At 35.9% G+C, this 12,332-nt stretch overlaps 1 protein-coding gene across 1 annotated transcript in view; it reads right to left on the bottom strand.

The window, feature by feature from the left end:
• Positions 1 to 12,086, bottom strand: part of UBE2U (ubiquitin conjugating enzyme E2 U) — a 39,782-nt gene extending 27,696 nt beyond the window's left edge. Inside the window, exons 1-3 of the mRNA XM_060005699.1 lie at positions 12,021 to 12,086; positions 10,429 to 10,510; positions 9,333 to 9,425 (exon numbers count right to left, since the gene is read on the bottom strand). Coding sequence (XP_059861682.1) covers positions 9,333 to 9,425; positions 10,429 to 10,510; positions 12,021 to 12,086 — 241 coding nt within the window. The remainder of the gene's footprint in view (positions 1 to 9,332; positions 9,426 to 10,428; positions 10,511 to 12,020) is intronic.
• Positions 12,087 to 12,332: the final 246 nt, after the last annotated feature.

Below are 12,332 nucleotides of genomic sequence, written 5' to 3'. Positions count from 1 at the left end.
CCCTGCCAGCTTTGTTCCATTACATCAATATATAAATTGGAAAGATATATGAAAGGTTGGCCTATGCCCTAACACAGTTAATTAACTAAGTCAGTATTTGGAAAAAAATACACATACACACACACACACACACACACACACACGTGTGTGTGTGTGTGTAGTTTTTGGGTTTTTTTATTAAATAGAATTATATTTTACATTTTATTCTTCAAAGTATTTTTTCATTTAATAGTAAATTGACAACATATTTCTGGACATGTTTATTCAAAAAATATTTGAGCACTAACAATATGCCAGGTAGTGAAGATTCCAGGGCACAAGAATGACCAAAGAGTAAAGTCTTCATATATCTTCCTTGCTATGTTTAAAAGCAATGTATATACCTGTAAGATATTTTACTTAAAAATTCCTATATTAATGGACATTGGAGTTATTTCTCTTTTCCTTATTTGCAACATTGTTACTGGAAACAAAATCTTTATTAATTAAATATTAATAAGAATATTAAGCATATTCTTTATACAGATCCCTAAAGTCTCCACCCCAAAACTATTAGAACTAGTAAATGAATTCGGCAAGGTTGAAGGATAAAAGATTAATATACAGAAATCTATTGCATTTCTATACACTGATGATGAAATATCAGAAAGAGAAAGAAAAAAATCCCATTTAAAATAGCAGCAAGAAAAACCCTTAGAAATAAATTTAAGCAAGGAGGTGAAGGACCAATACCCTGAAAACTATGAAACACTGACGAAGGAAAATGAAGATGATTCAAAGAAATGGAACAATATCCCATGCCCTTGGATTGGAAGAATTAATATTGTTAAAATGGCCATACTACCCAAAGCAATTTACAGATTTAATGCAATCCCTATCAAAATACCCTGGACATTTTTCACAGAACTAGAACAAATAATCATAAAATTCATATGGAGCCACAAAGCAATCTTGAGAAAAAAGAACAAAGCTGGAAGTATAACCCTCCCAGACTTTAGACTATACTAGAAAGCTACAGTAATCAAAACATCATGGTATTGACACAAAAACAGACACATAAATCAATGGAACAGAACAGAGAGCCCCAAAATAAATCCGTGCACTATGGTCAATTCATCTACAACAAAGGAGTCAAGAATATACAATGGAGAAAAGACAGTTTCTTCAACAAGTGGTGCTGGGAAAATTGGGTAGCCACATGCAAAACAATGAGATTAGAACATTCCCTCACACCACATACAAATTAAATTCAAGATGGTTTAAAGAGCTAAATGTAAGACCAGAAACCATAAAACTCCTAGAAGAGAACATAGGTGGAATACTCTTTGAAATAAATTATAGCAATATTTTCTTGGATCAGTCTCCTAAGGCAAAAGAAATAAGAGCAAAAATAAACAAATGGGACCTAGTTAAACTTAAAAGCTTTTGCATAGCAAAGGAAACCACTGACAAAATGAAAAGACAACCTACGGAATCAGAGAAAGTATTTGCAAATGATGCTACCAACAAGGGGTTAATACCTACAATATACAAACAATTCACATGGTTCAATATCAAAAACAAACAAACCAATCAAAAAATGGGCAGAAGACCTGAACAGACATCTTTTCAAAGAAGACATACAAATGGCTAACAGGCACATGAAAAGATGTTCAAATCACTAATTATTAGAGAAATGCAAATCAAAACAACGAGATAAAAAAAAAAAAAACGAGATATCACCTCACATCTGTCAGAATGGTTATCATCAAGTCTAAAAATCACAAATGTTGGCAAGGATGTGGAGAAAAGGGAACCCTTATACACTGTTGGTGGGAATGTAAATTGGTACAGCCACTATGGAAAAGAGTATGAAGGTTCGTCACAAAACTAAAAGCAGAGCTACCATATGATCCAGCAATTCTACTCCTGGGTATATATCCAGAAAAAATGAAAACACTAATTTAAAAAGATACACGCACCCCAATATTCACAGCAGCACTATTTACAATAGCCAAGATACAGAAGCAATCCAAGTGTCCATCAACAGCCTCACCCACCAGGGAGTGGACACAAGAAACAAGAAAACAATGATCCGGCAGCCTGCGGAACTAAGTCCACAAATGCAAGTCAGAAACTACCCTGGGACCAGCTGGTCCCTGGCCCTTGGAAGACAAGAGGGGAGTGTACTTCTGGGACACAAAGGGCATCCCTTACAGAGGGCCACTTCTCCAAGGTTGAGAAACATAACCAACCTTCCACATACATAAAAATAGAAATAGAAATTTAGACAAAATGAGACAGCAGAGGAAGAGGTTCCAGATGAAAGCAAAAGATAAAACCCCAGAAGAAGAATTAAGTGACACGGAGATAGGCAATCTACACCAGGAAGAGTTCAGAGTACTGATCACAAAGACGATCCAAGAGCTCAGGAAAAGAATGGATGCACAGCGTGAGAAGTTACAGGAAGGTGTTAACAAAGAATTAGAAAATATAAAGACCAACCAAGAAGAATACAATATTGTATTGAAGAATACAATAACTGAAATGGAAAATACACTAGAAGGAGTCAATAGCAGAATAAATGAGGCAGAAGAACAGATAAGTGAGCTGGAAGACAGAGTGGTGGAAATCACTGCCGCAGAACAGAATAAAGAAAAGAGAATGAAAAGAAATGAGGACAGTTTAAGAGACCTCTAGGACAATGTCAAATGCACCAACATTCGCATTATAGGGGTCCCAGAAGAAGAGAGAGAATAAGGGACTGAGAAAATATTTGAAGAGGTAACAACTGAAAACTTCCCTAATATGGGAAAGGAAACAGCACCCAAGTCCAGGAAGCACAGAGGCCCATATAGGATTAACTCAAGGATAAATACACCAAGACACATAGTAATCAAACTGACCAAAATTAAAGATAAAGAGAAAATATTAAAAGCAACAAGGGAATCCCCATAAGGTTATGAGCTGACTTTTCAGCAGAAACTCTGCAGGCCAGAAGGGAGTGGCACAATACATTTAAAGTGATGAAAGGGGAAAACCTACAACCAAGAATACTCTACCCAGCAAGGCTCTTGTTCAGATTTGACTGAGAAATCAACAGCTTTACAGACAAGCAAAAGCTAAAAGAATTCAGTACCACCAAACCAGGTTTAAAACAAATCCTAAAGAAACTTCTCTAGGTGGAAAAGAAAAGACCACAACTAGAAACAAGAAAATTACAAAATGGGAACGCTCACCCATAAAGGCAAGCATACAGTAAAGATAGGAAATCATCCACACATAAATATGATATCTAAACTAGTAATCATGAGAGAAGAAGAGTACAAATGCAAGACATTTGAATGCATTGAAATTAGGAGATCAGCAACTTAAGATAATCATGTATATGTATAGAATGCTATATCGAAACCTCATGGAACCACAAATCAAAAATCTATTTTATATATATATATATATATATACACAAAAAAAATAAGATAACCAAACATAACACTAAAGATAATCAAATCACAAGAGAAGAGCACAAAAGAAGAAAGAAAATAAAGAACAAGGTCCTATTGTATAGCACTGGGCACTATATTCAATATCCTGTGATAAACCATAATAGAAAACAGTAAGCAAAAGAATATATAAATGCATAACTGAATAACTTTGCTGTACAGCAGATTAACATTTAAATCAACTATACTTCAATAAAATATTTAAAAAAAGAGGAAAGGAAGAAAGAAGACCTATAAAAACAAATGCAAAACAATTAACAAAATGACAATAAGAACATACATACTGATAATTACCTTAAATGTAAATAGATTAAATGCTCCAGCCAAAAGACACAGACTGGCTGAATGGGTACAAAAATTAAGACTCAAATATATGCTGTCTATAAGAGACGCGCTTCAGATCTAGAGATGCATACAGACTGAAAATGAGGGGATGGAAAAAGGTATTCCATGCAAATGGAAATCAAAAGAAAGCTGGAGTTGCAATACTTATATCAGACAAAATAGACGTTAAAATAAAGACTGTTATAAGAGACAAAGAAGGACAGTACCTAATGACCAAAGGAACAATCCAAGAAGAAGATATAACAATTGTGTGTGTGTACATATATATATATATATATATATATATATATATATATATATATATATATCTATGCATCCAACACAGGAGCACCTCAATATATAAGGCAAACGTTAACAGACATAAAAGGAGAACTTGACAGTAACATAATAATAGTGGGAGAGCTTAACACCCCACTTACATAAATGGACAGATCATCCAGATAGAAAATCAATAAGGAAACACAGGCCTTAAATGACAAATTAGACCGGATGGACTTAATTGATATCTATAGAGCATTCCATCTGAAAGCAGCAGAATACACAGTCTTTTCAAGTACACATGGAACCATCTCCAGGATAGATCACTTGCTGGGGCACAAATCAAGTCTCGGTAAATTTAAGAAAACCGGAATCATATCAAGCATCTTTTTCAACCATAAGACTATGAGATTAGAAATCAACTACAAGAAAATAACTTCAAAAAAACATAAACATGTGGAGGCTAAACAGTATTCTACTAAACAACCAATGGATCACTGAAGAAACCAAAGAGGAAATCAAAAAAGTACCTAGAGACAAATGAAAATGAAAACACAATGATCCAAAACCTATGGAATGTAGCAAAAACAGTTCTAAGAGGGAAATTTACAGTGATACAACCTGAGCTCAGGAAACAAGAAAAATCTCAAATAAACAACCTAACCTTACACCTAAAGCAACTAAAGAAAGAAGAACAAACAAAACCCGAAGTTAGCAGAAGGAAAGAAATCATAAAGATCAGAGCAGAAATAAATGGAATAGTAACTAAGAAAACAATAGAAAATATCAATGAAACTAAAATCTGCTTCTTTGAAAAGATAAACAAAATGGATAAACCTTTAGTCAGACTCATCAAGAAAAAAGGGAGAGGGCCCAAATCAGTAAAATCAGAAATGAAAAAGGAGAAGTTACAACCGACACCACAGCAATACAAAGGACCATAAGAGACTACTACAAGAAACAATATGTCAATAAAATGGACAACTTAGAAGAAATGAACAAACCTTAGAAAGGTACAATCTCCCAAGACTGAACGAGGAAGAAATAGAAAATATTAACAGACCAATTACAAGTACTGAAATTGAAACTGTGACTTAAAAACTCCCAACAAACAAGAGTCTAGGACCAGATGGCTTCACAGGCGAAGTCTGTTAAACACTTACAGAAGAGTTAACACCTTTCCTTTTGAAACTATTCCAAAAACTGCAGAGGAAGGAACACTTCCAAACTCATTCTATGAGGCCACCATCACTGTGACACCAAAATCAGGCAAAGATTTCACAAAAAAAGAAAATTACAGGCCAATATCACTGATGAACCTAGACGCAAAAATCCTTAACAAAATACCGGCAAATTGAATCCAACAATACTTTAAAAAGATCATACACCGGATCAAGTGGGATTTATCCCAGGGATGCAAGGATTTTTCAATATCCACAAATCATTCAGTGTGATACACCACATCAACAAATCGAAGAATAAAAACCATATAATCATATCAATAGATGCAGAAAAAGCTTTTGATAAAATTCAACATCGAATTATGATACAAACTCTCCATAATACAAACTTCTCCCTCCATAGAGGGAACCTACCTCAACATAATAATGGCCATATATAACAAACCCACAGCTAACAACATCATACTCAGCGGTGAAAAGCTGAAAGCATTTCCTCTAAGATCAGAAACAAGACAAGGATGTCCACTCTCGCCACTTTTAGTCAACATAGGGCTTCCCTGGTGGTGCAGTGGTTGAGAGTCTGCCTGCCGATGCAGGGGACATGGGTTCGTGCCCCAGTCTGGGAAGATCCCACGTGCCGCGGAGCAGCTGGGCCCGTGAGCCATGGCCGCTGAGCCTGCGCGTCTGGAGCCTGTGCTCCGCAATGGGAGAGGCCACAACACTGAGAGGCCCGCGTACTGCAAAAAAAAAGGAATACAAATTGGAAAAGAAGAAGTAAAACTTTCACTGTTTGCAGATGACATGATGCTATACATAAAAAATCCTAAAGACACTACCAGAAAACTACTAGAGCTCATCAATGCATTCAGTAAAGTTGCAGGATACAAAATGTATACACAGAAATATGTTGCATTTCTATTCACTAACAATGAAAAATCAGAGAGAAACTAAGGAAATAATCCCATTTACCATCACATCAAAAAGGATAAAATACCTAGGAATAAACCTACCTAAGGAGGCAAAAGACCTGTACTCTGAAAATTATAAGACGCTGATGAAAGAAATTGAAGATGACACAAACAGATGTGTTCTTGGACTGGAAGAATCAATACTGTCAAAATGACTATAGAACCCAAGGCAGTCTACAGATTTAATGCAATCCCTATCAAATTACTAATGGCATTTTTCACAGAACTAGAACAAAAAAATTTTTAAATTTGTATGGAAACACAAGAGACCCAAAATAGCCAAAGTAATCTTGAGAAAGAAAAACAGAGGTGGAGGAATCAGGCTCCCTGACTTCAGACTATACTACAAAGCTACAATCATCAAAACAGTATCAGACTGGCACAAAAACAGAAATACAGATCAGTGGAACAGGACAGAAAGCCCAGAAATAAACCCACACACATATGGTCAATTAATCTATGACAAAGGAGTCACGAATATACAATGGAGAAAAGATAGTCTCTTCGATAAGTGGTGCTTGGAAAACTGGACAGCTACATGTAAAAGAATCAGATTAGAACACTCTCTAACACCATACACAAAAATAAAGTCAAAATGGATTAAAGACCTAATGTAAAACTGGATACTCTTAAACTCCTAGAGGAAAACATAGGCGGAATACTCTGACATAAATCACAGCAATATCTTTTTGGATCTGTCTTCTAGAGTAATGGAAATAAAAACAAAAATAAACAAATGGGGGCTTCCCTGGTGGCGCAGTGGTTGAGAGTCCGCCTGCTGATGCAGGGGACATGGGTTCGTGCCCTGGTCTGGGAAGATCCCACATGCCACGGAGCGGCTAGGCCCATGAGCCATAGCCACTGAGCCTGCGCGTCCGGAGCCTGTGCTCCGCAACGGGAGAGGCCACAACAGTGAGAGGCCCGTGTACAGCAAAATAAAAAATAAAAAAATGGGACCTAATTAAACTTAAAGGCAAACGAAACCATAAGCAAAACAAAAAGAGAACCTACAGAATGGGAGAAAATTTTGCAAATGATGTAAGCAAAAAGGGATTAATCGTAAAAGTATACAAACAGCTATACAGTTCAACATCAAAAAAAAAAAAACAACCCAATCAAAAAATGGGCATGAGATCTAAATAGACAGTTCTCCAAAGAAGACTTATATATGGCCAACACGCACATGAAAACTGCTCCACATTGCTAATTATTAGAGAAATGCAAATCAAAGCTATGTTGAGGTATCACCTCACACCAGTCAGAATGATCATCATGAAAAAGTGTACAAACAATAAATGCTGGAGAAGGTGTGGAGAAAAAGGAACCCTCCTACACTGTTGTTGGGAATGTACATTGGTACAGCAACTATGGAGAAATGTATGCTGCTTCCTTTAAAAAACTAAAAATAGGGCTACCATATGATCCTGTAATCCCACTCCTGGGCATATACCCAGAGAAAACTATAATTCAAAAAGATACATGCACCCCAATGTTCACTGCAGCACTATTTACAATAGCCAAGACATGGAAGTAACTTAAATGTCCATCAAGAGATGAATGGATAGGGCTTCCCTGGTGGCGCAGTGGTTGAGAGTCCGCCTGCCGATGCAGGGGACACGGGTTCGTGGCCCGGTCCGGGAAGAACCCACATGCCGCGGAGCGGCTAGGCCCATGAGCAATGGCCGCTGAGCCTGCGCGTCCCGAGCCTGTGCTCTGCAACGGGAGAGGCCATAGCAGTGAGAGGCCCGTGTACCGCCAAAAAAAAAGAAAAAAAAGAGATGAATGGATAAAGATGTGGCATACATATACAATAGAATACTACTCAGCCATTAAAAAAGAATGAAATAACGCCATTTGCAGCAACATGGATGGACCTAGAGATTATCATACTAAGTGAAGTAAGCAAGACAAAGACAAATATCATATGATATCACTTATATGTGGAATCTTAAAAAAAAACAGTACAAATGAACTTATATTCAAAACAGAAATAGACCCATAGACATAGAAAACAAACTTACAGTTACCAAAAGGGAAAGCAGGGGGAGGGACAAATTAGGCATTTGGGATTAACATATACACACTACTGTATATAAAACAGATAAGTAACAAGGACCTACCATATAGTGCAGAGAACTATACTCGATATTTTGTAATAACATATAAGGGAAAAGAATCTTAAAAAGACTACATATATAACAGAATCACTTTATGGTACACCTGAAAATAACACAACATTGTAAATCAACTATACCTCAATATAAAACAAAAACACACTAAAAAAAAAAGCGCTTGTTTATAACCTTTGCCCATTTTTCTGTTGCTTTCTGTTTTTTCTTACTGATCCACAAGTGGTCTTTACATATTATAAATATTCTGTTTTATGCATTGCAAATATTTTCCCTCAGTTTGCAAAAGTCAGTGTGTTTTTATCTCTGTTTATAATGTCGTTAGCTATAGAGAAGTCTTAAAAAGTTTATGTAGTTTAATGTGTCATGCTTTTCTCATGGTTTCTAGGATTTGTTGTTTTTAGAAAAGCCTTTCTCACCACACCCATAAAAGTTCTATTAGATTTTTTTTAGCATTAAAATTTTTTGCATTTGTAATCGATCAAGAATTTACTTCGCATATGACTTGAGGTAGCAATCTAACTTACTTCTTTCTAAACTGTTAATTTGTCTGTGCATTATTTTTATAGTAAAAAATTAGGTCCAACTAAAATACTGAACAATACAGGAATTAAGTTTATCATTCAGTCATTAAAAATTATATTTTGAAGAATGTTTAATATTGCAGAAATAAATGTATTATGTCACTTTAAGTAAAAATATATAAAACTTTGTGTAATAACTCAACTATGTAGATAAAATGCATACATAGAAGAAGGAAATAAATTTGGTTAAATATAGAGAATAGTATCTCTCTGAATTAGGATTCAGGTGATAATTTTTTTCTGCCTTTTAATATTTTCCCCAATAAGCGTGCTTACTTTTATAATCGTAACAAAGTGATTAAAAAGAAAAATTATTAAACACTAACAAAGAACAAGGTTAATGGGGACAGAACTCGTGATGATAAAAATTTCATTTGTTCCTTACCATTTGGATGAAAAGGAATTGTTCTAAATTTCACAACTGGAGGGACAAAATTATACTCCGATGTAAAATTTATTCTCAGTTGGAAGAATGATCCTGTGATACAAAAAGAAACATTTTTACTAAAGTGTCATGTTGAACTGATTAACTGTAACCTAACACTGAAGTTTATTCCTACAGTTTAGCCTCCCCAAGGTCCCTAGAGTTTTATTATATTAATAAGTAAATTGGATTATAGGATGCCTAGACTCCTCTAGATGGTATAACAGACTCCTCACAATCTAATTCCATGTTTTCAGCCACATTCCCACTAGTCCTTTCTACCCACTGACCCTGTCCCCCTAACACCCGGCCCCTTCACTGTGTATCTCATCTTTACTGAACTCACTGCTCCAGAACCCTCTCTTGCCACCTCATGTCAGGCTGTTTACTCTGCCTGGATTTCCTTCTGATTCTAAACCTGGTGAATTCTCACACATTTTTTAGGACCCAACTCAAGGGTCACTTCCTTGGGAAGCCGTTCCTGACTCTCCAAGGCAAAATTAACTAATCACTGCCTCCTCGGTATTCCATTCAAAATCCATAATAGAACATGTTATATTTTATTGTAATTACCCACTTACATGCTTTTCTCCCCTACCTCACTAAACAAATGTATCTTGTTAATCCGCAACTGTAAGAGTGCGTGGTCATTAAAGCTTATAGTTGCCTAGTTTGCTTGAGAATTTGATTTATGGAAATTTGTGGGAAAATCATAGAGGAAAAAAATGAGACATAATTGTGGGATTTTTCTGCCAACAGGCATTTTGTTAGCTATTCTCTGACTTCATGGAAGACTGTCAGATGATATTCTCAATTGATAATGCTTTCCTGTGTGTGCTTCTTAAAATCATGATAACATCAAGATTGGGCATAAAGAAAAATTCAAACCTGAAATTTCCATCCATGTTGACAAATGGCAAAAAATTAAACCATATAATAAAAAAATAACATGTAAATACTTTAAGAATTCTAGAAATTTATACAATGCAACCTTAAAGAAAATAGGCTAATAATACAAAGACTTTTAAAAAAGTAAATTAGTTCTGAAAGCACAAACCATGCCAAACTGTATTCTGTAGACCTTCAATATCAGCTTCCCATTGCATCATATCTTCACTTACAGGAAAGCCAGTAATACCCTTTAATTAAGAAAAATTAAAGCAGAAAAAAGATTAATATTTAGTGCAGCTTGGAAAATCAGATATTAGATTACAATGAATTCCAAAAGCTCTACGTTTTCTTTTTCTGATAATTTTTTTTTGATTTTGGGAAGGTGTTATATATCGCCTTATTACAGAGAAGATAGATTCCAGAAAAACATGCAATAGCAAATTTTAAATAAATCAGTAGTGTAGTGTGCAAATCACAAGTGGGACAGTAAGGTCAAGACTAGAATGTGTGGCCTATGTAAGACAACAGACAATTTAAGACTCAAATTCAAAATGAAAGAAATAGTTGGAAAGCTTGCATTTCTTCAAAGATTTTAAAAACCATATGGATGCTATATAAGCCATGAAGTAAGAAAATTTTCATTAAGAAAAACACAACTCTAAAATTATGCTCATATATAAAAATAAAATTTTCCTACACTTGAGGCATTATTCCAATGGAGGGACAAGAATGGATTTCATAGAATAAGGTTATTGGTTATGCTGAGAAATACACTTAAATATAGTCGATAAATACTTCTGAGCAACCACATAGTTATTAGGTATGTTAAGTGCTAGTCTGGATAACCATTACATCTCTATTACCTACATTATCTATATTTACCTAACACTTCTCCCTTCAACAGATTTTCTTTCAACAGAAAGCCACAAAATTCAGGTGGAGCAGAAACAACATCAAATGTTACTTTCATACCTCTCGAATGTTTGTTGTTGAACTCAATAATTGTTCCCGACATCTCCTGTTAAGGCAATACTTCTACGGCAGGAGTGAAAAGAGAGCAATGCCATTGAACTACACCCTATGCAGCTGTTGGTAAGCATGCTACACCCTCTTTCTATGCACGGCTTTCTATTCTTTCTAAGTACACCCTCGCCCCTTCCATTTTTAAATTCTCCATATTGTATGTGATGAAACAGCCTATGACAACCACTGAACAGCCTATGAACACTGAAACCTCATTGGTGGCATTAGGGGCAAAGCCTTGCTCTGTGTTAAAATTATAAGGGAAAGGTGCTTCTGTATTATATGTGACAGAAGTTGGCAAAAAGTGCTCTAGACAGGAAGTAGTAGAAAACCCTGTGATGGAATCCTGCGGCCAAATATTTACTGACCCTTTCTGCGGCTTAGGTTTCTGGTAGGTAAAACAAAATACTACGAACTTATTTTGTAGTATTGTAATTAATGAGTGCAACCCTGGACCTACTAGTCACTTACTACCTGATGGACCCTGATATTCAGGGCTTAAATGCCCATAAATTACTCAGCATAGTGTGCTCAATATTGTTAACTATTATCATGAAGTGCAAATAGTTGTTATTATTATGAAGCAGATAATTATACTGAAATAGGTTCATTAAACAAGTCTGTAGTGGCAAAGTATGTTTAACTAAATTATGCCTTATAGAATAAACACAGATTAAACTGCTTTTAAAAATTGGTACTCCAATGAAACACACCCTCCAGGTCTCCAGTACTCACCTCATAATTGTTTTTCTTCAACTCTTGGAATTCTCTTTGCAGCAAGATGTAGGCTCTGCTGTACATGATAAGGCAGCAGAGTCTGGCACTTGTCCCCGCACTCCTAGGGTTCGCTCTGAGGCAGGTGTCTGAGGTTATGGGTCACCTTCCCGCACCTAGTTAACTGACATAAGTTACTCGCTTTCTCGACCGAGCCTCAGAACGCTGCGTGCTCCCAAGATAAGTGGCTCTAAGTTGGACATATAACAGTGACTTTTTTTCTCCTCTGACTCTTCCGAAGGAGGACTTCAGAAGGAAGACGTGAGCACTTTC

This window comes from Delphinus delphis, chromosome 1 (assembly GCF_949987515.2).
Source record: "Delphinus delphis chromosome 1, mDelDel1.2, whole genome shotgun sequence".
Taxonomy (NCBI): domain Eukaryota; kingdom Metazoa; phylum Chordata; class Mammalia; order Artiodactyla; family Delphinidae; genus Delphinus; species Delphinus delphis.
The sequence above is the reverse complement of the archived record's forward strand: the minus strand, read 5'-3'. Positions and strand labels throughout refer to the sequence as shown.